Source organism: Zootoca vivipara, chromosome 2 (assembly GCF_963506605.1).
Source record: "Zootoca vivipara chromosome 2, rZooViv1.1, whole genome shotgun sequence".
NCBI lineage: Eukaryota > Metazoa > Chordata > Lepidosauria > Squamata > Lacertidae > Zootoca > Zootoca vivipara.
The window spans coordinates 38,571,857-38,596,827 of NC_083277.1; the positions used below are offsets into that span (position 1 = coordinate 38,571,857).

Below are 24,971 nucleotides of genomic sequence, written 5' to 3' on the forward strand. Positions count from 1 at the left end.
CCTGTTAGCACTTTGCTGCAAATTAAGATGCTGCTGCTATTCTTGAGTGCACCTGATTTAGAAGGCATGCAAAAGGGAGACGGAGGTCTGGCACTAACACTGCTATCAGAAGTTATCTTTGAGGTAGCAACTCTTGCAAGAGAAAGTTGACAAAATTGTCCTCGTGCTACAACTACATCTTTTGTAACGGAAAGCGCACTCAATAGCAAGCAAAGGGAAGATAGGAACTCAGAGCATCACAGTGGGTTCTTTGAATTTGTTGCTGCCATAATGGCACCATTCAGCCATATATGCCCAAGCTGGTTTGGCACTACACCACCTTGCAGCCATGGCTTATTGGGGGGGGGGGGTTGCCAAATCGGTGTGTCCAACTTTGCATTCCCATTACTCTGGCTCAAGAGGCAGCTTCTCATGAAAGTGCCTTAAAAAACAACAGCAGATGAAAAGTGAAAGGTGAGACTGCTCTAAGTAGATGTGATAAGCTCCTGCTTTTTTCAGCTTCAAAGATCCTACTGTTCTTAAAACTGCACAGGGTTTTCAACTAGCACATCACGGGGTGATCCAGTGAGCATTGTATACTTGGACTTACAACAAAGCCCCTCAAAAGCTCCTGTGTAAGCTCAGCAGTAATGGCATAAGTTGATAGGTCTCTAAAGGATTAATAACTGATAAAGGAGCAGGCAGCACAGAGAAGCTATAAGTGCACAGCAGGTTCCCACAGACATTTTTGCAGCCTAGGCCCCAGTAAATGGCTGAGGTCTAAGAGAAGATAACCTGTCTGCTACCAGGTGCTTAAAAACATCTGGAGGGAGGACAAACATTTGGTCACCTTGTAAAAACAGCAAGATCAGCCAATCATCAGCTGCTCCCAGACCATTTCTATGAAATTCACCACCCCCATTTTTCTTTCTATTTGGCTCCCAAATTGCTAAAAACAGCTTTGCCTGGTCAGCACGGCTTGTTCTGCATTACAAAGTAAAATATGTAACTCCCAGTCAAGCAGAATTCTATTGTTCATCTAGTAATCTTCGCAAATACAGGAGCTCTCTGAATATGGAGGCAGAGCGTAGCCACAGAATTGTAGAGTGGGCAGGGACCCAAGGGTCATCTAGTCCAACCCCCTGCAATGCAGGAACCCTCTCCCAGAATTTATCTAACCCTAGTCCAGGGGAAGGAGGGAGGATACAGACAAAGCTAGAATCTTGGACAGACTTATCATTTGGCTCGGGCTCCACCTACTGTTGTCCTCTCACCACCAGCACCACTGCTGCTTGAGTCCATCCCAGGCATATGCAACTGCAATCTATATTTTACAAGCTCCTCGAAAGGAAGTGGGATGCCCCGAGCGGAGATGCACCCTGTGCAACAACCCATGCTTTTCTCAGCAAGCCTAAGGAAAACTTGTTGAATTGCTGAGTGCTCAACCTCTTAGTAAGTGCACTTGTTGCAAGTGAAGCTGCCCATCAAGAAGTTTCTTTGGGCAAACATCCCTTGTTCTTCCGAGCAATGGGCAGATGCAGGCAGCGTTTCAGTAAAAGCCCTGTCCTTTTTATAGCCACCGTTCCGTGGAACTGGACAGAACACTGAGCAGAAAGGTTTGTGTGTCGGCTGCAATTCTGAAATCAAGGAATTGCACAAGGACCAGTTGTCTGGAATTGCTGGATTTACCTTTCTCTTAACATCTGCTTGTGCTCTTGCCAGTGCACGCTGCAGCCTCTCTTCCTGCAATTGCCTCTGCTGCCTTATCTTTTCTTCTCTCATCCTGGCAAAATAAATGAAACAGATTAAGGGCTAGAAGAACACGTCATGTAAGCCAACTTTATCTAATTAGATGTCTATTAAGTTGAATTAACACTGGGACTGGGGCGTTTCCATGCCAAGTGCTTCCATGTACACACAAAAATGGGGCCATCCCCCCCTTTTTTTTGCTGGGAGCCCCTTAGGAACCTAAGCTGTCTTCTTATCTGGCTTAGTACTGTCTACACTGACTGGCAGCAGCTCTCCTAGAATTTCAGACACTCCTTCTCTCCTAGCCCTAACTGGAGACACTGGGCATCAAAACTATGACCTCCTGCATGCAAAGCAGATGTTCTTCCACTGAGACACAGCCCCTTGGCTCTTTATGGGGTGCTGTGACAAAAGACCCTGTCTATTAGAGGAAGACAGCTGCTACCAGAAGGAGAAAGCTTAACAATTGTGTATTCAGAGCACTCTAAATCCCAGTTGAAAACTTTGCATTGGCACATTCTCTTGTCCAAGTAAATTGAACAGAGGTAGTTCAAAGTTTTCAGTCTGAATCTGCCGTCACAAGTTTCTGAGCTGTGCAGCTGTGGTTCAGCCTTCAAAAGCGGGGTGAACTTTTTCTCTGTGCCTTAATTTTATTTCTCAAATTGCACTTTTTAATAAATTGGTGCAATTGATCAACTGATTTAGTTTTAAGTATGTTTCAACAGTAAGACTGACAAGCAACTAACTATCTGGCAGGCCTTGCCTCCCTTGCAGAGCCAGCACAGAGCCGCCAAAAGTCAAGTTCTCTATATGTTCTTACTTCGGCTGGAGACAATAAGGCAGTATGGTGCCTGCAGGTGTCAGGGTGCTCACTAGTACCTGCAATAGCATCCGTGAATGGTACCCAGGAAATATGCCCTCGTAAATCTACAAGACGGAAGGTGTGCTCTTCCTGCTCAGATCTTATTTGCACTGGCTCAGTTTCTCCTACGTTGAACATGCCCATATATATTGTGAGAATTGAAGCTACAGGGAACCAGGCAGAGGGCCTTCTCGGTAGTGGCGCCCGCCCTGTGCAACGCCCTCCCAGCAGATGTCAAGGAGATGAGTAACTATAAATCCTTTAGAAGACATCTGAAGGCAGCCCTGTACAGGGAAGCATTTTAATGTTTCAGGTTTTCTTTGGTTTTTTTTATATATGTTGGAAGCCGTTCAGTGTGGCTGGGGCAATAATAATAATAATAATAATAATAATAATAATAATAATAATAATAATAATACCACCACCTATGCTCCTGTTCTGAACAAAGAACAAAGAGCTTCTCTCTTGAGTGAGCCTGGTGATGAGGTGCCCTTTCCCCCTTGGTAGTGATGGTGCTGTCTCTTCTTTAAATGGGGTGGCTGTTTTGTATTACGCCTTGGCAGTCATTTTGTGGCTGGTGCCCACAGTGCTTTCCTCCCCCAACCTCCTAAAGTTCCCTCTGCCCCTTCCCCAAAGAAGTGGGCAGCCCCTGTCAGACCTCATCCTTCGCTCCTTCTCCTTGGCCTTCTCGGCTGCTTCTATCTTGGCTGGAGGTACCCTCTCCAGGCACTCAAGTAAGTCGTCCAGCTGGTGCTCGATCACCGTTAGCATCTGCAGGGTTCCCAGGTTTGCCTCGTTTTCCCCAATGCAGCGCCGGTAGACTTCCAGCACCTTTCGATGCAAGCTCACCAGCATTCTGTCCTGCGGGCAGGAGTCAGTATTAACCTCCACGAACCTGGGACTGGAACTACCACATTCCTTCTGCAGCAGTTCCTCTGGAGTAACACTTCCAGTATTATTCCCCCACACACACCAGAGAAAAAGGTGTCAAGCTCCCGTCAGCGACAGTCTCCGGGCACATGATATCTGTTCTTCTCCTGGCCAAGGTTGTTTAGTCATCAGTTTAATTCAGATACATACCTGAACGTCAGCTTTGTATTCTCCAAAGGAAAAGACTCGGGATTTGAGTTCGAGGTCTGCTGCAGTCTCCTCCTCTTTGACAATGTTGGCTTGAAGAGTGACTGTAAGCAGCTTCAGTTGCTCTATTTCACGGTCCCTGGTTCAGAAGAAAACATTTTTTTAAAAAAAATTAAGGAGTTTTGATATGTTTTATTTTCACACCATGTGCTAATCATGTGCAACAATTGCAGGCAGGTTAACTATGATACTTCACTTACATTCAGCTTCTTACCAAACAGATATTAGATAATCTGGATTCTTTTGGCATGGAGAAATGACGTCTCTATTATGCAAGCGTGGGAATCCTAATACAAGCTTCTCATGAGGTGAATGCAGATCCCGATTTAGGTTTGATGAGGCCCTAAGCTACTGAAGATAACGGGGCCTTTTATATGTCCAGCTGTCCTTTGTCAACAACAAATTGTTGCTGTTTTTTGTGCTGAATATATGCTATATGGTAATTTATGGACCTAATAGGTATCTAAAGCCATTTGCACATGTTGCCATGCAACCAGTCCATGCAGAATGTAGGCACCCTATATGTAGAAATGAGCAAACCAGTGATATTTTAGGGAGAAGGCTAGCAGGAGGGGCCCATTACTTACATCATAGGAGCCTACACAACACAAAACACTGTTGCTGTATGTAGGTTTTATTTTATTTGTTTTTTATCTTATATTTTGGAAATGCACATCCAGTTTTTTTCCCTTTTTTGGGGGGCCCCCAAGAGAGTGGAGCCCTAAGCTATTGCTTGTTTAGCTTATATGTAAATCTGGCACTGGATGAATGAATGTTGCATGGATTCTATCACAGAGAAACACCCCCTCTCCAAAGTTTAATGGGGAAACTGGTCATATGTCCTATGAATTGCCCCCCCCTCTTTTTCCAGTCTATGCTTCTCAGAATAGATTTTGATAATATAAGTTGGAAACTACTCACAATGCAACAACATCTATGTATTGTGCAAATTCACTGAGGGCAGCGTCCTTTCATCACTTACATTTTATTCCGCGTAGTAGCCAAGGTATGCCGAAGTTCATCGAGGGTTTCCTCTGTCTCCTGAGAATTCTGAATTAGGGACAAGTTCTGTTCTTCCAACTCAGTGAACAGATTCAGCAGTTGGTGTGGATCTGTGAAGTACAACACCGGCTCCTGCAAAGGAAAGTGTTAGCATCAAGGAGTCCTTTCTGTTACGCACACAGGAGAATATGCATGACAGGAGAGATGAGTGTATTGATACCTAGATACTATACGGTTACAGTATATTCCTGTGTATAAGACTACTTTTTAACCCAGGAAAATCTTCTCAAAAGTCAGGGGTCGTCTTATACGCCGGGTCGTATTTCTTATACAGTGAGTATATCCCAAACTCTATATTTTAACTGGAAAAGTTGGGGGTCGTCTTATACGCCCAGTCGTCTTATACGCCGGAATATACGGGTAACTACAGCATGCATGTTCTCCTTTGCTGCAAATAAAATGTGTATCCCCATACACCTTTGATATACTGAGCAGTTACACCATGGGTAGGCAAACTAAGCCCCGGGGGCCGGATCTGGCCCAATCGCCTTCTAAATCCGGCCTGTGGACGGTCCGGGAATCAGTGTGTTTTTACATGAGTAGAATGTGTGCTTTTATTTAAAATGCATCTCTGGGTTATTTGTGGGGCCTACCTGGTGTTTTTACATGAGTAGAATGTGTGCTTCTATTTAAAATGCATCTCAGGGTTATTTGTGGGGCATAGGAATTCGTTCATATATTTTTTTCAAAATATAGTCCGGCCCCCCACAAGGTCTGAGGGACAGTGGACCGGCCCCCTGCTGAAAAAGTTTGCTGACCCCTGAGTTACACTGATGCCTGCAATTGCCCCTCTCATGCTTCGGTCTGATGCCTAAGAGCAGGCCTGGGCCCTAGTCTTGCATTGCTATTATCCTACTATTGTAACCTACCCTTGCAGGAGTTAGTATGGTTTCTTTGTAAAGGTAAAGGGACCACTGACCATTAGGTCCAGTCGTGACCGACTCTGGGGTTGCGCGCTTATCTCGCATTATTGGCCGAGGGAGCTGGCGTATAGCTTCCAGGTCATGTGGCCAGCATGACAAAGCCGCTTCTGGCAAACCAGAGCAGCACACGGAAACGCCGTTTACCTTCCCGCTGTAGCGGTTCCTATTTATCTACTTGCATTTTGACGTGCTTTCGAACTGCTAGGTTGGCAGGAGCTGGGACCGAGCAACGGGAGCTCACCCTGTCACAGGGATTCGAACCGCCGACCTTCTGATCAGCAAGCCCTCGGCTCAGTGGTTTAACCACAGCGCCACCTGGGTCCCCGGTTTCTTTGTAGTCAGCATTTAATTAGCAGAAATGAGTGGCGGGCTAAAAGGGAGGATCAAAATGAGAAACTGACCAGCTGGCTGGTGGATATCCTTTTGAAATAGGCCGAGTCCATTTCTCACGCTGCTGCTTTTGTGCCAGGGTCATCAGGATAGTTAAGGAATGTTAATGCCAGTGGTGTCTAACCCCTCAAGTGTCCCCATTTAATTCAGGATTTAATCCTGAATTAACAGAAGCTGCCCTGGCTTCTGATACCAATCCGGGATGCTCCAATTTCCCCAGAGGCTACTCCAGGCTGCGCTGTGTCTCACAATGTGGTGCGGGCTGCATCTCCCAATACAGCATGGGGTGGGTAGGGCGACCTTCCCGGAGGCTGCACCCGGCCATGCTGCGTCTCATGAGCAGGAAGCCGAAAGATAGCAAAGGTAAGAGAGGAGAGGGAAGGAGGGGGCAAGCGAGTGAGCAAGGAAGGGGTCAGTGGCAGGGAGGGGCGAATGATGGATATGGGGATGGAGGGGGAGAAGATGCCCCAAATTTTTGCCACAAAATGTTGGAGGGTATGGATGTGGATATGAAGACACCAATTAGCCTCGCCAGCATAGTGCAACACTATACAGTGGCACCTCGAGTTACAAACGCCTCAGCTTACAAAGGCTTCAGGTTACAAACTCGGCTAACCTGGAAGAGTTACCTCGAGTTGAGAACTTTGCCCCAGGATGAGAACGGAAATCGTGTGCCTGTGGCGCAGCGACAGCAAAAAAAAAAAAAGCGAAAGCACGCCTCTAGTTAAGAACGAATTAAGTTTGTAACTAGAGGTACCACTGTATAAGAAATAAGCCCCAGATGTCACAGAGCTGGAAAAGCTTCAACCCAGAAGCTCAGACCTTGAAACTCAGACCTGAGCATAGCTGCCAAGTTATCCCTTTTTTTAAAGGGATTTTCCCTTATGCTGAATAGGCTTCCTCGCGAGAAAAGGGAAAACTTGGCAGCTATGGACCTGAGATGCTGCAACCGGGCTGTCAGAGGCCACGTCTATTGTTGTCCAAGGGACTCCTAGTAACCACAGGGGTCTTGCTTGGTAACCTTATGCTTTACTGTGCTTAACTCTTTACCAAATAATACAAACTGTAGTATGATGTCTTATTTAGTTTCGTTAGGCTTTATTTAGCTCCAGGACAAAATAGTTCAGGGCTCTAATGAATTTCCACTACAATCCTACGCTCACTTACTTACCTGTGAGTCTAACTGAGCTTAATGAAACTTCCTTTAGAGTAAGCCAAACGAACCACACGCAGCAAACCCCCATTTCGTAAATCAAAAGGAATACGTTAAATGTGTTGGATTCGAGGTTACTCACCTCGTCGTCGTCCTCATCTTCAGACGGAGTATCCCTGTCTGGAGTATCCCTGTCTCCTGCAATGCTCCTGCAAAGGTCATTTCTGAGTTAGATGCTTGCACAAAGTGACTGTACAATGGATAACTTGAGATTTAAAAATACAATAGAAATCAGTTTCTAGCCCCGCCCCTTTCAAGAGCTTGTGGCAAGTAAATAATAATAATAATAATAATTATTATTATTATTATTATAACAGTGGAAAATAAATCACACAACGAAAACAAAATACAGTGGTGTCTCTGGTTGCGGGCAGGATCCCGAAGTTTTCGCAACCGGAGAGACTGCTTCTGCGCACGCACACAAGGCGGTAGAGCGTATCCGCGCATGTGTCTGATGCGGCAGAGCACTTCTGGGCATGCATGTAGAGTGCTTCTATGCATGCACGAGTGGCGAAACCCGGAAAAATACTTCCGGGTTTGCCGCTTTCACAACCCGAAGTTTGGTTCCACTGTATCGCAATTAACTGCAAGCCTATACTAGCTTACTCAAAAGTAAGTCTCATTAAGTTCAATTAGACTTACAGGTAAGTGAGTGTAGGATTGTAGAGTAAATTGGTTAGATCCCTTAGCTATTTTGTCACTACCCTTCTCAAGCTAAAATGTGGGTGTAACACCAGCAGATTTTATTACAGAAGTTCTCTTTTTTCCTGTGTGCCACATTTTACCAGCCTCATCACTTCACCAAGAGTTGCCAACCTGGCACCTCTGGGCAGGGCCTCCAGACTGAGCTTTATTTTTTATTTTAAGTAAGTCACAGGCACGATTGTATGCAGGCCACTGATGTTGCCTTTATAATTCCTTCCCCTTTCACACTTACGATCTTTTGCCAAGCTGGGATCTGAGGTTCTGCCTTGAACACACCTGGCTGAGCCTTCTAGAAAAAACTTGGCTTTGAGTCCTGGAGGAGCTCAAATCTGTTCCAGACAGGTCAAAACTGGAATGCTTTGGCAGTGTTCGGCTTTTTCTCCTTTGCTGCCAATCCCGGCCTGAGCAGGAGATGGGAAAATGCTCCTTAAGTTGTACAGACAAATACATTTCATGCAATTGAACTCAATGGGGATTCCTTCTGAGCAGAGGTGTATACATATTTTATCCCTACAGTTCACAGGACTTTCTTACAGGTAGGTGAGCCTAATGGTGTGTCATGAGAGAGCTTTTATGTAGTAAAGGACCCCTGGACGGTCAAGTCCAGTCAAAGGTGACTTGGGGGTTGTGGCGCTCATCTCATTTTCAGGCCGAGGGAGCCGGTGTTTGTCCACAGACAGCTTTCTGGGTCATGTGGCCAGCATGACTAAACCGCTTCTGGCGCAATGGAACACTGTGATGGAATATTGTTTACCTTCCCGCTGCAGCGGTGCCTGTTTATCTACTTGCACTGGTGTACTTTTGAACTGCTAGGTTGGCAGGAGCTGGGACAGAGCAATGGGAGCTCACCCTATCACGCGGATTTGAACCGCTGACCTTCCAATTGGCAAGCCCAAGAGGCTCAGTGGTTTAGACCACAGCACCACCCATGTCCCTGTTTTTCAATGTACACACCAGCCCTGCCAGGGCCTCACCAGCTGTGGCACCCAGACTGTGAAACTGCCTGCCCCTGGATACCAAATCGACTCTCCTTTACGGGTTTCAGTCTGCTGTTAAATCCTCCTTGTTTTGCTATCTGCAGTGGTGATAAATGTTGATGTACATAGCCATGCCCACAAGAAGAGTCCAAAATACAGGCTGCTGTCTCAGGCAAGACAAGCAACAGTACCAAATAATACCAAATTTATTAGGTTCATCTGACCATATAAGGATAGCAAAGACTAGCAAAGGGTGGTCTTGTGGATAGCATGGGTTCAGGAGAGTTGCTTCCACGTCCTTAATCAACCACGTACCATTTCTGCAATTCTCTGCAGAAAAAGCTGGGGGAAAGCACCACTTAAGTCAGTGGTGCGTCTCCTGACAATATTGGGCTCTAACAAAAGGCCTTCAGACAGCTAAAATGCAGCATTTTGAAACAGACAACACAGTAATGTTAGCAAAACAATGAAAAGGTAAACAACCATGAAGTGCAAATATTTAAATGTATATGCACCAACAACCTTCACATATACAAAGAGATTCAAAAATGTGTACAAAATCTCATGCTCAAAGTCTTAAAGGTCCAGTATAAAGTGCAATAATCAAGTCCGATAAAAAATCCCACTATAAACGAGGAATCTCAAGGATATGGTGGGGAACGTTGTTATCCTATTCATGAGATTATTAATAGTTGTATACGTTTAAGAGTTGCTGGTGTTGTACTTCTTGCAAGGATTGGTTGATTTGAAATGATTTACTGATTGGACCTTGTATTTAACCTTGTAAATAACTGTTGCATTTCATCAATCTTTGAGAATTGTGAGCTTCAGTAGTCTTGTTAAGCTTTTACACATGAACCTTTAAATGAGAGTAATTTTAAACATTTCTGTACAATGCTTTAAAGAAATGTATAAGCATTTATGGTGCATCATATAAATTTATACAAATTTACTACCTAAGAAAGAGTCCGCCCCCTGAGGAAACCATTCCTGTGAAACGGGGAAGAAGCTAGCCGCCCATCGGAAGAGATAAGAACGCATGATACATCGTAGCACTTGATTATCGGACTTGATTATCGGACTTCATTACTGCACTTTATACTGGACTTTTAAGACTTCGAGCATGAGATTTTGTACACATTTTTGAATCTCTTTGTATATGTGAAGGGTGTTGGTGCATATACATTTAAATATTTGCACTTCACGGTTGTTTACCTTTTCATCATTAAAATGAAGCATTTAGCATTGAATTAGAAAAGCAAATGTTATCAATTTAAAACTGCCAGCATTAAACAAGAACCCCCTCAAAGAAAAGCAGAGATTATTTTTCCTTATTCCCCAATTCCATTATGCTAATTAAATGGGAGGTGCACATGTGTTTACTAACAATGGACTGTCCTTTGTTGGGAGCTCTTACTTTTGGAAACTGTGAGATCTTTGTCAGGCACAATTTTCACCACTTTTTCTTTATCCTTCATTCGCTTTCTTTCATAATCCTCCCGCCACTCTTTGGGGGACAGCTGGAAGAGGAAGTCCCTGAAGACCACGTACTCTTGCATAGTGTCTTCAAACCTGGCAATCTCGCTAGAGGAGGAGGAGAAGTTCCATCAGGTTTCAGTCACCGTGAACAAGAGTCATTTGCAGTCTTCTCTGTGGACAGAGGCAGGGGCGGAGGAAGGGGTGCGGTAGGGGCGGGTCGCCCCGGGTGTCACCACTGAGGGGGGTGACAAAATGTCGGGTGGCACTCACCGCGGGGCCTGCAGCACGCCCGAGCCATGGGTCTCTCCTGGGAGTAACGCGGTGGATTGGGTACCCACAGGCTCCACGCTGCCCTAAACAGTTCCCCCCCACCCCAGCTGGAGGGCGGATGAGTGGGAGGAGGCAGGCAGACTCCTCAGAGGCCCCATGGAGTGTCCTGCCCCCCGCTCTCCCCGCCCCATGGACCCACCCCTGGGCACAGGGCATGCACCCTGCCCCAGGCACCCAATCGGCTTGCTCCACCCGATCGGAAAAGCTTTCAGGGTCGGACCATTTCAACCCATGTATTTTGTCTCTTGGCAGAGGCAAAGCCACAGAGGGGGCTGCTTCATTTCAGCAACTACTAAACTTTCTACCTCAAAAGAAGACTGTTACGTCATACTGCTGCTGTTTCCCAACAGGTAAAGATGTGGAACAGCCAGAGTTGGACCTCGCCCACCCCCCACCCCAGGCCTATAAATGTGGGGGAACAAACCTCTCCCTAAATCAGGTTTTTCAGATTAATCAAATTATTGCCTGCCTCGTGTCATGTCAAAGTTGATTTCTCACAGACGTGGAATGGGTATTATGTGGTACCCGTTCCGCAGACTGAGGTGGTTGAGAGGGCAAGGCGATTGCACAGGTAAGATGGTTCCCAAGTATCATGGGTTTTGTATACACCTCGGCCCGGTAGCAAATCAGGACTGGAGAAATAGCCTCTGGAGTATTACAAAAAAATTACTATAACTGACAATAGTTCCAAATATTTTCCAAACAATTCTGACCTTTGGATGTTCATCATTTGTGCAGTCAGTTCTCGGATCTCAAGGATCTTTTCCAGCTTGGCTTTGGTTTCCTTTTCGGCGCTAAGAAGGAGGCATCAAAACAACAGTTACCTGAAGAACAGCAGCAGGGGATGAAGCAGCGGTGGGATGGAGGCATGGTCCTCAAAAGCACTAAAGGTCCTTCTCCCTGAAAAGCCAGATGCAGCTGCTCAGAGAGAGAGAGAGAGACAGAGAGAGAAGCTTCTTCCAGCTTCCTTGCCTCCGTGTCCTCCCAGCTCAACCCTGTCCATATAGGGCTCTTTTGCAAGGCAGCCTTATCTGGACTCAGCACTGCTCGTGTATGTAAGTTTGCAGTTGCATCTTCAGAATGCCACCCCATATTCTCCATTTAATCCAGATTTAGTTTCCACAGGAAATCTGATGATAAATGGGCGTTGTAAATCTGGATTAAATTGTGGGGTAGGGTGGGAATGGGGTGGCATTTGGACGAGAATGTTGTCATGTGGACACTGTGGAAAAACTTGCAGGCATTAGCAGCACTGGGTCCATAATAATAAACTTGTGCTGCCTTTGAGTGTGCAGTCGTTGGCAGGATATGTGCGGCCTTTTAAAATTCCACCCATATACACCTTTTGGCATCTTAGGTCTTGATGCGGAGTTTAGACACTGGTTTCTTTTTTTTCATTTAAAAATAGTTTATTTGCCACAGCATATGTTTCAAACATATGCTGTTTGAATAGTGATGTATGGAAGTGAGAGCTGGACCATAAAGAAAGCTGATCGCTGAAGAATTGATGCTTTTGAATTTTGGTGCTGGAGGAGACTCTTGAGAGTCCCATGGACTGCAAGAAGATCAAACCTATCCATTCTGAAGGAAATCAGCCCTGAGTGCTCACTGGAAGGACAGATCCTGAAGCTGAGGCTCCAATACTTTGGCCACCTCATGAGAAGAGAAGACTCCCTGGAAAAGACCTTGATGTTGGGAAAGATGGAGGGCACTAGGAGAAGGGGACGACAGAGGACGAGATGGTTGGACAGTGTTCTCGAAGCTACGAACATGAGTCTGACCAAACTGCGGGAGGCAGTGGAAGACAGGAGTGCCTGGCGTGCTATGGTCCATGGGGTCACGAAGAGTCGGACATGACTAAACAACAACATGTTTCAAACATCCTCGTAATCTTAAAAACCATAAAACAACACACCATGTGCTCCAATCTCATTGAAAGGAAGGAATACATTATATCTGCAACGATTTGAAAAGTTAAACTGTATACTTCAAGTATTCCAAACTATATTACCCATCCCAAACACTACTCCCCCTTTTGCGTCACTACCTGTGTGTTCAATAAAATTACCCCATACTGCGTAGAAGTTATCGTTTTTCTTTTGGCATATTGCTACCTGTTACCATGTTAGCTTTTCCAAAAAATCTGTCTGCCAGACTGCTTCATACCACTTATCCATGGTCAACATTGCAATGTTTTCCATAATAATAATAATAATAATAATAATAATAATAATAATAATGGTAATAATAGTAATAATAATAATTTATTATTTATACCCCGCCCATCTGGCTGGGTCTCCCCAGCCACTCTGGGTGGCTTCCAACAGAAAATGAAATAAAATAATCTATTAAACATTAAAAGCCTCCCTAAACAGGGCTGCCTTCCATGTTCTGGCTATGGTCGTTCTTCCCGTAGTCAGTAAATGGGTTATAATATATTTATTTCTAATTCTTGGTGAGTTCTGACTGTACAAAAGTAAGCAAAGCCAGCCCTGGAGACGTAGGAACTATTTTCCTTGTAATCAAAGCTATCTCTGCAAAGACATTCCCCCAGAATTTTTCTATTTTTGAACACTCCCACCACATATTTCTGTATGTCCCAATAGTGGGACACCCTCTCCAACACATAGGAGAGTTGTTGAGTTTTATACAAGCTCGACATCTAGGTGTTAAATACCAGCCATGTGGGATTTTGAGGGCTCTTTCTCTTGTCAATGCCAGAATAGATTTATACAGGGCTTTGATCCACAATCCATTTCATGCGTCTTCCTCAATTTCTAAATCTCAATTTGATCCCCACCATTCTCTCATATTATTCTGGGGAGCGAAACACTGGGGATATATTGGATATGGGGACATATGTGTGTGTGTGTGTGTGTGTGTGTGTGTGTGTGTGTGTGTGTGTGTGTGTGTGTGTAAATCTAATGTGACAGTATAGAGTTCAAATTCCAGCATTACATTTTCAAGGCTTGTGCAGAATTCCTATCATTCTCCTTCAGGAACTCATCAAACATGGCGGCATCCTTCTCAAGGTCTTCCTCGGCTCTTTCCAGCTTTGCTTCTTCTTCAATGGCCAAGTTTTCCAGCTTCTGGATCTCATCTTTCTTTACCGTTACAGCATACTGGAATTTAGGCCAAACAGAAGAGAGAAATTACTGGCCCACACTGGAGAGTTGCTGAATTCTGTTTGTTACAATTCTTGACTCAGCTCAGCAACCCTTTAAAGTCACGTATGAAAAGAAAAGCAATGCAAAAAGATGGCATTATTCCCCCCCCAAAAAAAGTCATGTAGGGAGCCCAAAGTCCATACCCCAAGTCTTCCGAGTCCCAATCAAATACATTTTCTTCAAGGTAAAATCATTGCTTCCTAGAGCTGGATCAATTCTGTCTGTGGCCTGCGAAGGAGAGGTCATGGGGAACAGCAGATAATGGCGTAGGATAGGGTTCAAAACACCACTTAGGCATGAAGCTCACTGGGTGAATTTGGTCAGTCCCCATCTCTTAGCCTAACCTACCTCACAGGGTTGTTGTGAGGATGAAATGGGAAGGAGGGAGAACCATATACACCACCTTGAGATGCTTGGAAGATAAAGGCAGCATATTCATGCAAAATAAAGACAGGAAGAAAGAGAAGGAAAGACAGGAACAGGCGCACCATCCTCAGTCAGGCACCAGGGCCTCAGGAGACCAGCAGCAACCACAATTGATCATAGCTGCCAAGTCTCCCGTATTCCCCGGGAAATCCCCGTTTTTCCAGCTGTTCCTAGCTGAAAAAAACAGATTTTTTTGTTTCCCCCCGGTTTATTCTGGCGTGGCGGCCATTTTGGAACTGGGCGGAGCATGCTCAGAAGCGACTTTTGATGCTGCTCTGCCCAGTTCCAAAATGGCTGCAGTGCGACTTCTGGCGTGGCGGCCATTTTAGAACTGGGCAAAGAAGCATCAAAAGTCACTTCTGAGCATGCTCCACCCAGTTCCAAAATGGCGGCAGCGCTACTTCCGGTCTGCTACTTCCGCCCGGTCCCTTATTTCTCCGACAGCAACTTGGCAGGTATGCAATTGATGCCTGCCTTAAGTCCCTCTTAAATACTTCCTGCTGGAGCTCTGATCAGCTCCAGGTGCTTGGGAGCTGCCAATGCTCCTGACATGATAGGGGTCTTCATTCTTGTTTCCCACAATTCCCCTGGCATATCAGGGATCAGCACTGCTATTTCCCACAGTGCTCCAGTGTGTTGTTATGTGGGATATTTAAAGAGCAGCTTCCAATTACCTGGTCCTGATCAAGGCACGGGCTAATTTAGGGTTTCCATATTTCAAACAGTGAAAATCCGGACAGAAAACTTGTTGAGCTTTTCTGGCAAATTCACGAGGAGGAGGAGGAGGTGGTTTTAAAGCTATTTTTAAGGGAAATCGCCCAAACCAACATTGCCGACATGGGTTGCCATATGTCTGGATTTTCCCAGACATTTTTTTTAGCGATTTCCATCTGGACACTACTTCCAACTGCAGTATTCCGGATATGTCCGGGAAATTCTGGACGTATAGCAACCCTAGCTAATTAAATAAGCACACGGTACAGTCCTTTCAGGATCGTACCACTGTAAGATGCCAGCAGTGGCCACTATATCAGACTCTATTCTCACATGAAAGTCTCCCTGCTGGAAGAAAGCTAGCACAAACACGTATGATCACAACTGTAACCTGCCCGGGCTTCTGGTTTCCGGTGGTGAGAAATAGTTGACTCCCACACGATCGGACTTCAGCCATGCCAGTAATTCAGAGTTGATATGGGGGTAATTAGCCCTGGCAGACTCCCCAGGGTGGGGAAGGACTGTCTCGTAGACCCACAGATCGTCCCAGATTTGTCAGCTTGCATCAGGGTGCAAGCAGCAAGGATGCTGGGTCCTTGAGCACGGCACAGCTGGCACTCCAAAGTCACTCTCACAAGCCGGAGATACCTGTTTCATAAAATAATTACCCACAGGCTCCACTGGACAATAAACAGACATAGTCTGGACCGAAGAAGACTAGAGAAAATATCTGCAGAATTGCACAGTCCCTGGTGTTTAAGCCTGGACTTCAAAGAGATTCTCATCATTGTGCTTGGATTTACGGAGGTGATTGGTACATTTCTTCTTCTTCTTTTCTATACCTATAATTGTTTTTCTATGCCAAGCCTCATTAAGAAACCTTTTTTTTAAAAAATGGAATACAGATGGACTCCTATTTATAATTAAGTGTTCGGCTGCACAGCTTTACTTGGACTTAATAAAGATGAAAGAAGAAACAAGATGGCGCTTGTTAGTATGACGCAGCACGGAAAAATGAGAATTCCTCCCTTTTTCGAGGGAAGTGGGAAATATTTGCTAGCTGACTTTATAATGACCTGAGATAGCAATTTGGGACAACATACAGTGCATCTGTTTGCAGAATTTCTTCATTATGAGCGAGAGAGAAGTCTAAGTGGATGTCTAGCAACCCCCCTTCTAGGGCCCAGAGGGGGGGATTGTGTGGTCTCCGGGAAAGCTGATCAATCGCCAAATGATTTACATCTGTGGAATACAGTTCATTTACATTGCAATATTGCAATCAGTATGCTTAACAACTTAACATTGGGAACTTATTGGGAACAGTAACAATTTAACAACTTGGGAGTTACTGCGTCATTAAACTTCAAATGACAGGCTTGGACAACAGCCCAGACTGGAAGATTGAAATGAAGTCAGGAAAAGCTGCGCTGGCAAACCGGCAGTTGAAAATATATATATATACACAAATAAAACTGTACCTAATGGATGAATGGATATATGATCTCTAATATGATTGAGAATTGCACAGCCAGGGACGGGGAACTTTAAAGCGTTAAGGTTGGAATGAAGAAAATATGAGAACACCAAGAAGAAGGCAGACATGAAAATACTGGAGATATACTTCAGAGGTCCAGACTGTGGGATGCCCAAAAAATTAATAAATAATTAATCATTTGGATTGTAATTTGGCTGTTTGTTTTTTAAATTGGATTATGATTTGATGGATTTGTTAATTGGATGTTCTTATTGGAAAACTAATAGAAATGATTTATAAAAAAACAAAAAACTGTAACCTGCCCTTCCTCCTCCAAAGATGTATGTAGTCTCCCTCCATTATACCTTCACAACATTCTAAAGTTGGAAACAATGGCCTGTCCAGGTCCACTCACTGAGCACCCTGACTGAAGCCAGCTGGCCCAAGCCAAGCCCACTGCTTTGACTGTTGCCCTCTACTGGCTCGGAATCAAATTCCACCCAAGCTGAAGCCATATACCTGCAGCAAGAACATCTGCCGTTTCTGATTGATGTAGTCGTGCATGTTCTCTCTTTCGACGACCTGGTCTAGAAAAAGAAAGAAAGGGAGGAGGGAGAGAGACCGTTGTGCAAACTAGAGATAGAACAAGCAGCTGCGAAGCAAAGTGAAGGCAGGCCATGTGCAAAAAGCTGTGTTCAGAGAGTTTCAAGAATCAGTATCAATTCCCCAAGAAGCTGAGATGTACTTGCAACTAAGAGTCTATAAACAGCTACATCGGGGTGGAGGAACTCAGGCCCTGGCCTCTAGATTTGACCTTTGAGACTTTCCCAAGGCTACACCCCTCACTGGCGCAGTTTCACAACCTCCGTGAGCATTTTTGCCTCGTTGGAAATATGCCCTTGAACTCTGAACCTGCTTCTTTCTTTTCTGGATAGAGGATAGAGAGGGCTGTGGGTAAGTATCCGTTTAAATCAGCTTGCTGCGTAAAGATAAAAGCAGGCACCCCCAACCTCCGGCCCTCCAGATGTTTTGGACTACAATTCCCATCATGCCTGACCACTGGTCCTGTTAGCTAGGGATCATGGGAGTTGTAGGCCAAAACATCTGGAGGGCCGCAGTTTGGGGGTGCCTGGATTAAACATACATTCAGCATTCTGCCTGCTTTGACATCTAGCCCTGCCCACCCTCATGCGCCCCCCCAGGTTGCCCAGAAAGGAATGTGGCTCTCAGAATTAAAACAAAGGTTCCTCACCCCTGAGCTTCATGGATATTTCCCCCATAGAGTGTCTGCCCCCCAACCCACTGTTGCTTTTCTGTCTGTGGAAGCAGAGATGCAGGTGCCCACAATTCTGAATGGGAAAAAAGCTGGAAGGGAAAGGGTCAAGCACATGTGTTTATGCACACCCAAACCCTTTACGAAAGACTGCAACATCCTATGGCTGCTTTCAGTTTGAAAAATGAAACATACTGGAGAAACATGTACGCAATTGCACATCATGGGTTGTTTTTGCCTGAGGTCTTTTGTTACTGGAGATGTGTCAGCAACTGAGCCTAGAGGCTGAAGCAGTGTGTGTTCTGTCACTCAAACTGCCGTCAGTCTCTTGGTTGTGTCCTGATCTGGACACTTTCTGTAAAGATCCCTACCTTTAGTGACTGCTATCTTCCAAGAGATGCTTTCTCGGAGAGCTTTGAGGCGCTCTGCTTCCGCAGCCAACTCTCGGTCTTCCATTTCCTCTTCCATTTGGATTTCTTTCTTGAACCCAGATTGTTTGGCGCTTTGCAGCGTGGAGCAGGTCATCTTCTCGTGAACCTTCAAAGTCTTCCTTCGCTCTCGCTCCTAAGGGTAAAAAAGGGGGTAGGCTTATATCTCCATCCAGTTTTCAGTTACCTCCAAGATTGCTTCGAATATATATGCAGTCATACCTCGGGTTAAGTACGCTTCAGGTTGAGTACTTTCAGGTTGAGAACTCCGTAGACCCAGAAGTGTTTACTTCTGGGTTCCGCTGCGCGCACATGTGCAGAAGCTATCTGCGTGCTTCGTGCATGCGCAGAAGCGCTCTATCGATGCTTTGCGCATATGCGCTATCGGTGCTCGGGATACGTACTTTTTGGGGTATGAATGGCACCCCAGAACCAATTAAGTACTTAACCCGAGGTAAATGTTAATTTTTTCATCTACAATACTGTCCTATTTATTTTATAGTACAGTACATTTATTATTGCCTTCATTTTATGGATCAATGGTCTCGTTAGACAGTAAAATTTGTGTTAAATTGCTGTTTGAGGGGGTGTTATTTCACCGTCTGGAACGGATTAATCCACTTTCCATTACTTTCAATGGGAAAGTTCGCTTCAGGTTAAGTACGCTTCAGGTTAAGTATGGACTTCCGGAACCAATTAAGTACTTAAACCGAGGTACCACTGTATATCAAATGGGTGGTGGCGGCCAATGCTGACCAACTAGGGGGACAGGTATGAATGGACCCTCTGCAGAAATCAGATCTGACTGCCCATCCTCTAGCAGCTAATGCCTATTTTGGTTAGGAATGTCCAGGCAGCAAATTTTATTAGGAATTGTAGGTACCAAGATCCCAAAGGAGCAGAAAAGACTCTTTATGTGTGGAATGAGTGCCCTAACGGATGTTGTTAGCCCAGAGATGGAAAGAAGATAGAGTCCCTACCAGAGAAGAATGGCAAATTAAACTGTTGGAGTATGACAAAATGGCAAAACTGACTGGAAAGTTCAGGAACCAAGAAGACAAAAGCTTCAAGAAAGAATGGGAAAGATTTATAATTTATCTAATAGACCACTGTAAACAAATGAAAACATTAGCAGGATTTTAACACCACTTGTAATGTAGCAAAGACTTTGGATAATGTGGATAGACTTAAAATATGGATGATGAAATAATATGCAATTGTAAATGATGACAATAGGACCCATGGAGGGGATGGTGGGAAGTCTGGAGATTCATAGAAATCTCTAAATCATAGAATCATAGAGTTGGAAGAGACCACAAGGGCCATCCAGTCCAACCCCCTGCCAAGCAGGAAACACCATCAAAGCATGGTGTATGTAAATCTGAGTATGTATTTGATATTGTTATAATTTTATACTTCTAAAATTACCGGTAAATTAAAAACTATTTATGGGGGGAAAGGAATGTCCAGACAGCATAAATTGGTTGTGGGCTCACGCCTGAGCCGATTGTGACAATGTAAAGGGCGAAAGATGTCTCAGAGGTGATGGCTCATATGGATTCTCACGTGCCTTGACACCGAGATAATTCTACTTGCAAAGTCATAGGCACGTAGGAAGCTGTCTTTTAACGAGCCAGAATATTGTCAGCACTGAATGGCAGCTGCTCGCCAGGGTCTTTTCTAGTCAGGGCCGTCTTAAGCATGCCCAGCGCCCTGGCGCCATGGTGTGAAGGATCCCTCCGGCGCCCCGGCGCCCAGTTTCCCAGCACGGGGGGCGGGCGGGCGGGCGGCTGCCCCAGGCACAGCTGCACTGCACCACCCAGTCTGCCGTAGGGCAGGCCCTGGGCCAGGGGGCGCTGCCCGCCCCCTGTTGTGACGCCCCTGCGCGCGGCGGAGGTGGCCCAAGGCCCGCGCGCCTCCAGAGAGCGGCCTGAAGCCGCTGAACAGCGGAGGCGCACCTGGGGCAGCCTCAGCCACGCCTCTCAGCAGGTGCAGCGGTGCCACTGGGGGCCTGGCGCCCTGCACCACCGGGGGCGGGCCTAGAGCCGGACCTGTTTCTAGTCCTACCTGGAGATTCTGGGGACTGAACCTTGAGTTCTTTTGCATCCAAGACACTGAGCCACAGTTCATCTCCTAAAGTCATCCAGCAAGCCCAAGGATGATCTCAGAACTCAGCGCTGAGCTCTAGCCCCAAGACCAGCTACCTCAGTGCTGTTGACTTCCAGATTCGGAAACAGCCCTCTCCCATAGTTTCTTCCCAACATATTGGGTATTCTGAGGTATACTGCTTTTGAACATGGAGGTTCTACTTGGCTCTTATGGCTAATTGATGAGAGATTTATCCTCGATTAATTCAGCTAATGCCCTTTTTAAAAGTATTTTAAATGTGTGGCTATCGCTACATTTTAGGGCAGCATATTCTGGAATCTAATTTTGTACTGCACAGAGTGGTACTTTATTTTATCTGCCCTAAAGAAAGAAAAGAATTTGATCAGTTGGGTTGCTCTTTTCTGTATTTTTATGAGCATTTATAGCATTTGTTTCCAGCTCACTTTCCAAGGAGCTCAGAGCCTCATTTTAGAGATTTCCCTGGATATATGCAAAATTGTAGCATGTGAACGCATTGTTCCCGCAACTTGCTTCCTGACCTATGATCTATAATTGTGTTAATTTAATTTAATTTATTTAAAATGTATTGCTTTGCTCCTTACTGCCCTGGGGGAGACAGAAATTTAATGAACAATAACAATAATGCTACACTGCTTGTGGTTAAGAAAGATTTCCTTCAGGAACCTCTTGTGATTCGTACATACCGCTTTTGCCTTTTCCTTCTGCCTGTCTCGCAGCAAGAAGATATCAATATCTGAAGGGATCTTAAACGGGTTCTTGTCTAACTGAAAGTCTGTGGCACCACTAGAGGCTGCAAGAAACAGGAAGTTATTAGGGGGGGATGGGAAGAGATGGGGGAACAGATACCCTTCAGGGGGGGAAGTTTGCATGATGCTAATTGGTGAACTGCTTGTGTGGAACAGCCACCACAGATGGATGGCACCCCAGCACCTGAAAGATTCTGTATTTAATTGCAATGCTGCAATGTTTAGCAGCTGATCGATTGCTTGGATTAAACCCATTTAAACACAGAAACATTTGATGGAGTAGAACTGCATACAGCCCCAATTAACAAAGCAGCAGGTTTTGTTTTAAATGGCAACTTAAAAATATATACGAATATCAGGTAGTAAGAACCACCTGAGAAGAGACTTCCCTCCCCCTTCTCTCACATACAGCATTCTAATATTTGTATTTTATATGCATGTAGCATATAAAAGCAAAGTATTTTCCCCCATCACAAGTATTGTTTCTCCCCATCTGATGGGGAGATTAAATCTTTTTAAAAAACAAACAAACAAAAAAACCCCCCAAAATTATTAATGGCTCTTTGCAGGCATGGCCAAACTTGGCCCTCCAGCTGTTTTGGGACTACAATTCCCATCATCCCTGTTAGGGCAACTGAGTATTGTTCTTGTTTTGCTTTATATTTGCTGCAAAGTTGCTGCCTAAGCTTTCTTTGCAGGCCAGAATGAGATTGATCTTGACCACCCTCAAGTCCAGTGCAATTCAGGACCACATCAGACATGCCGATGGAGATACATTAGGGCAGACATGTCCAAGGTGTCGATCGGGATCAACAGATCGATCCTTAAATGGATTTCCATGGATCGCGATGTGGCCAGCCTTTGCTCCTTCCTCGCAGCCAGGGCTCGGCTGTGGGAGGGAACGAGCTGCACCTTTGCTTCTGTGGTCCCATGAGCCGGTGGGCTGAATGGGGTTTGCGAGGCAGCTGTAGGAGGGAGAGACTTCATCACCATCATCATTACCATCATCATCATCATTTTATTTGTATGCCACCTTTCCATGCTCAAGGCGGCTTACAACATGACAAGATTTACAAAATTACAAACCTAAGAAAAGTCCTAAACAATAAATAAAATGTATCAAAAAGTACACAGCCAAAGGGAAACAATTTCCACATAAATCATAAGATCTAAGACCAAAGATACAACAATAATATCAATGTTCAACAGCCTCTGCTTTTGTAGCTGGAGTCAGTCAGCACTCCGCCCTCCCAGGCCAGACTTTGCCGTCGCTTGCGGTTCCCATGAGCTCTGGAGCACGTGCCTCTCTCACTTCATTCTGATAAGGAGGCCGCCCTCGGCTGGGCGGCCCTCGCTGGATGCTGCAGGGCCGCACTCGTGTGGCGGGGAGAGGTGCAGCATTCCCCCTCAAGAGCAAAGGAAATTGGGGTGCCGGGTGCCGATGTTCTGCCTTCGGGATGAGGCGGCATAAAAGGCGAGCGCCTTTCCTTCCTCCTCCATACAGAGCGACTTGTGGCTTAATCAGGTGTCGCCTGCATTTGGGCAATACATAGAAGGCAGTGACGGAATCGACCGTGAATCTGTGCAAATGAAAGAAAGGGGTTTTTCCTGGCCACCAACACCTTACCCCTCTCCCTTAATGACAATGGGAGGGTGTGGTAGATCACTGCCAGTTTTTAATGCTGAATAGTAGATCGCAGCCTACTTGAGGTTAGGCATGCCTGAATTAGGGTATCTCCGCTTTCACTCTCTCTTTCTCTCCAGGCTGCTTCCGGACTTGTCTCCATTTTGCAGATGGGATTCAGGTTGTGTAATCAAAGGTGACACACACACCATGCATTGAAAGCACTGTGGTGTTGCTTTAAATGGCCATGGCTTCCTGCAAAGAACTCTGGGAGCTGTAGTTTGTTAAGGGTGCTAGAAGTTCTTAGTAGACCCTTATGTCCAACTCCCAGAGCTACAGTTCCCAGAGTTCCCTGGGATAAAAGGTGGAAGGGGAGCTACAGCAGCTTGAACAACTTAAGAGGGAAACTGGAACAAAGATGCAATTATAAAACAGAAATAATAAAAATCTGCAAGACTGTCTTACCTGGTTTCGATTCACCTGACTGAACTGAGGGAATTGTAAACACATCCCCAACTTGTTGAGATGTCAGCCTTTCTCCTGGAACAATAAAAATCAACCCCACTCTTAGTCATGGTGGATATCTTAGGAGTTGGAAAAAAGACTTGAGGATTCAGGAAGCGAGGCTGTGAGGGTAATGCTTCAGATTTTGGAACTAATGCTCAAGTGATAGGACCTGTACCATGAGGACTGTGCAGATCAGAAGTGCCCTACCAAGTTCCTGTGGGTAAAGGTTTACCTTTACCTCATTTAAAGGTAAAGGTAAAGGGACCCCTGACCATTAGGTCCAGTTGTGACCGACTCTGGGGTTGCGGCGCTCATCTCGCGTTATTGGCCAAAGGAGCTGGTGTACAGCTTCCAGGTCATGTGGCCAGCATGACAAAGCCGCTTCTGGCGAACCAGAGCTGCACACGGAAACGCCGTTTACCTTCCCGCTGTAGTGGTACCTATTTATCTACTTGCACTTTGATGTGCTTTCGAACTGCTAGGTTGACGGGAGTAGGGACCGAGCAATGGGAGCTCACCCCGTCGCAGGGATTCGAACCGCCGACCTTCTGATCAGCAAGCCCTAGGCTCTGTGGTTTAACCCACAGCGCCACCTGCGTCCCACAGGGGCTTTATTTAGTGCCCCAGATTTCCAGCTTTCTTTATATTCCTTCTCTATTTTTTAAAGTAAGCCTTGATAGAACCTTAGATATGAGGCAAAATGTACAGAGATATACAAAAAATATGCCCCACAAATGTCTACGTCCTGGAGATTTCTGTACTCTTCAGAAGCTCCTCAGATTACGACATGAGTTTGCAAACCAACCGTGCCAAGCCAATTAACTAAAGTGGTGAGGAAGAAAGAGAAACTTACTGTAAGTTGCTTCAGAGCTCTCCGCATTCAGAGATGTATCCGAAGGAGCAAAAGAGACTCCAGACATGTTGGCGACGTTCTGCCTTAATAAAATACAGGGTAAGGTTTACACTGGACGTTGGCTTTCCCCAAACCGTATGCTGCCTTCACTTCCTAGAACATAAGCAGAAAAACAGAATGGATGCACCAGGGTCGGCAAGTGGGGGAGAGCCAACTGCACCTATGTTGCTCAGTCTCTGTAGGAAGAGAAAATAAAATTGATATATAAATATTCAGAGGGACAAGTAAAAACTCCTACTGAGGCCGTGTGTACACTATACATTTAAAGCTTATTCAAAGCAAATTTTCCCCACACCAAAGGATTCTGTCCACTGCAGCTTACCTCTCAGAGAATTGCAATTCCAAGCAGCCTTTATAAATATAAAGCGGTCTAGAAATGAAATGAACAACAACAACCCTTTACAAACTTCAGTGCCCATTTTTTTGAGGGAGAAAATGTTTTTTTTAATGTGCTTTAAAGGTACATAACTTACACAAGAGCACTTCCAGACAATCTGCTTATTGAGCATTCACCCCAATTTGTTTGCAGGGAGATTAAATGGCATTGGCTATTTAAGGAGCATTCATTCGGATGAGTTTGTGGGGAAGTTAGATGGCATTGCCTCGAAGCATGTATTATCCCTCATATTTCTGTGCATTTCCTCATTGCTTCTATTATTTCAACGTGTCTGATCTTTTGGGGAAGAGGGCTTGTTGCCCAAGACCCCCCCAAACAACAATTGTGCAGCCTGAATTTGCAGATATGTGATTGAATCCCTCCCGA

The 24,971-nt window shown here is 45.3% G+C and overlaps 1 protein-coding gene across 3 annotated transcripts in view; it reads right to left on the reverse strand.

Annotated features, from left to right (window-relative positions):
- The window catches only part of CFAP100 (cilia and flagella associated protein 100), a 25,299-nt gene extending 843 nt beyond the window's left edge, over positions 1–24,456 (reverse strand). The window contains exons 1-14 of one of the 3 annotated variants that reach the window (XM_035106495.2): positions 24,149–24,456; positions 23,254–23,328; positions 21,102–21,208; positions 18,232–18,424; positions 17,107–17,174; positions 13,765–13,928; positions 11,520–11,600; positions 10,415–10,581; positions 8,253–8,421; positions 7,398–7,464; positions 4,710–4,861; positions 3,671–3,806; positions 3,249–3,451; positions 1,669–1,762 (exon numbers count right to left, since the gene is read on the reverse strand). In XM_035106495.2, the coding sequence (XP_034962386.2) occupies positions 1,669–1,762; positions 3,249–3,451; positions 3,671–3,806; positions 4,710–4,861; positions 7,398–7,464; positions 8,253–8,421; positions 10,415–10,581; positions 11,520–11,600; positions 13,765–13,928; positions 17,107–17,174; positions 18,232–18,424; positions 21,102–21,208; positions 23,254–23,328; positions 24,149–24,215 (1,743 nt within the window). In that variant the 5' untranslated portion in view covers positions 24,216–24,456. Of the gene's footprint in view, positions 1–1,668; positions 1,763–3,248; positions 3,452–3,670; positions 3,807–4,709; positions 4,862–7,397; positions 7,465–8,252; positions 8,422–10,414; positions 10,582–11,519; positions 11,601–13,764; positions 13,929–17,106; positions 17,175–18,231; positions 18,425–21,101; positions 22,859–23,253; positions 23,329–24,148 lie in introns of those variants that run through there. The other 2 variants (XM_060271397.1, XM_060271396.1) reach the window with 2 other exon arrangements.
- Positions 24,457–24,971: the final 515 nt, after the last annotated feature.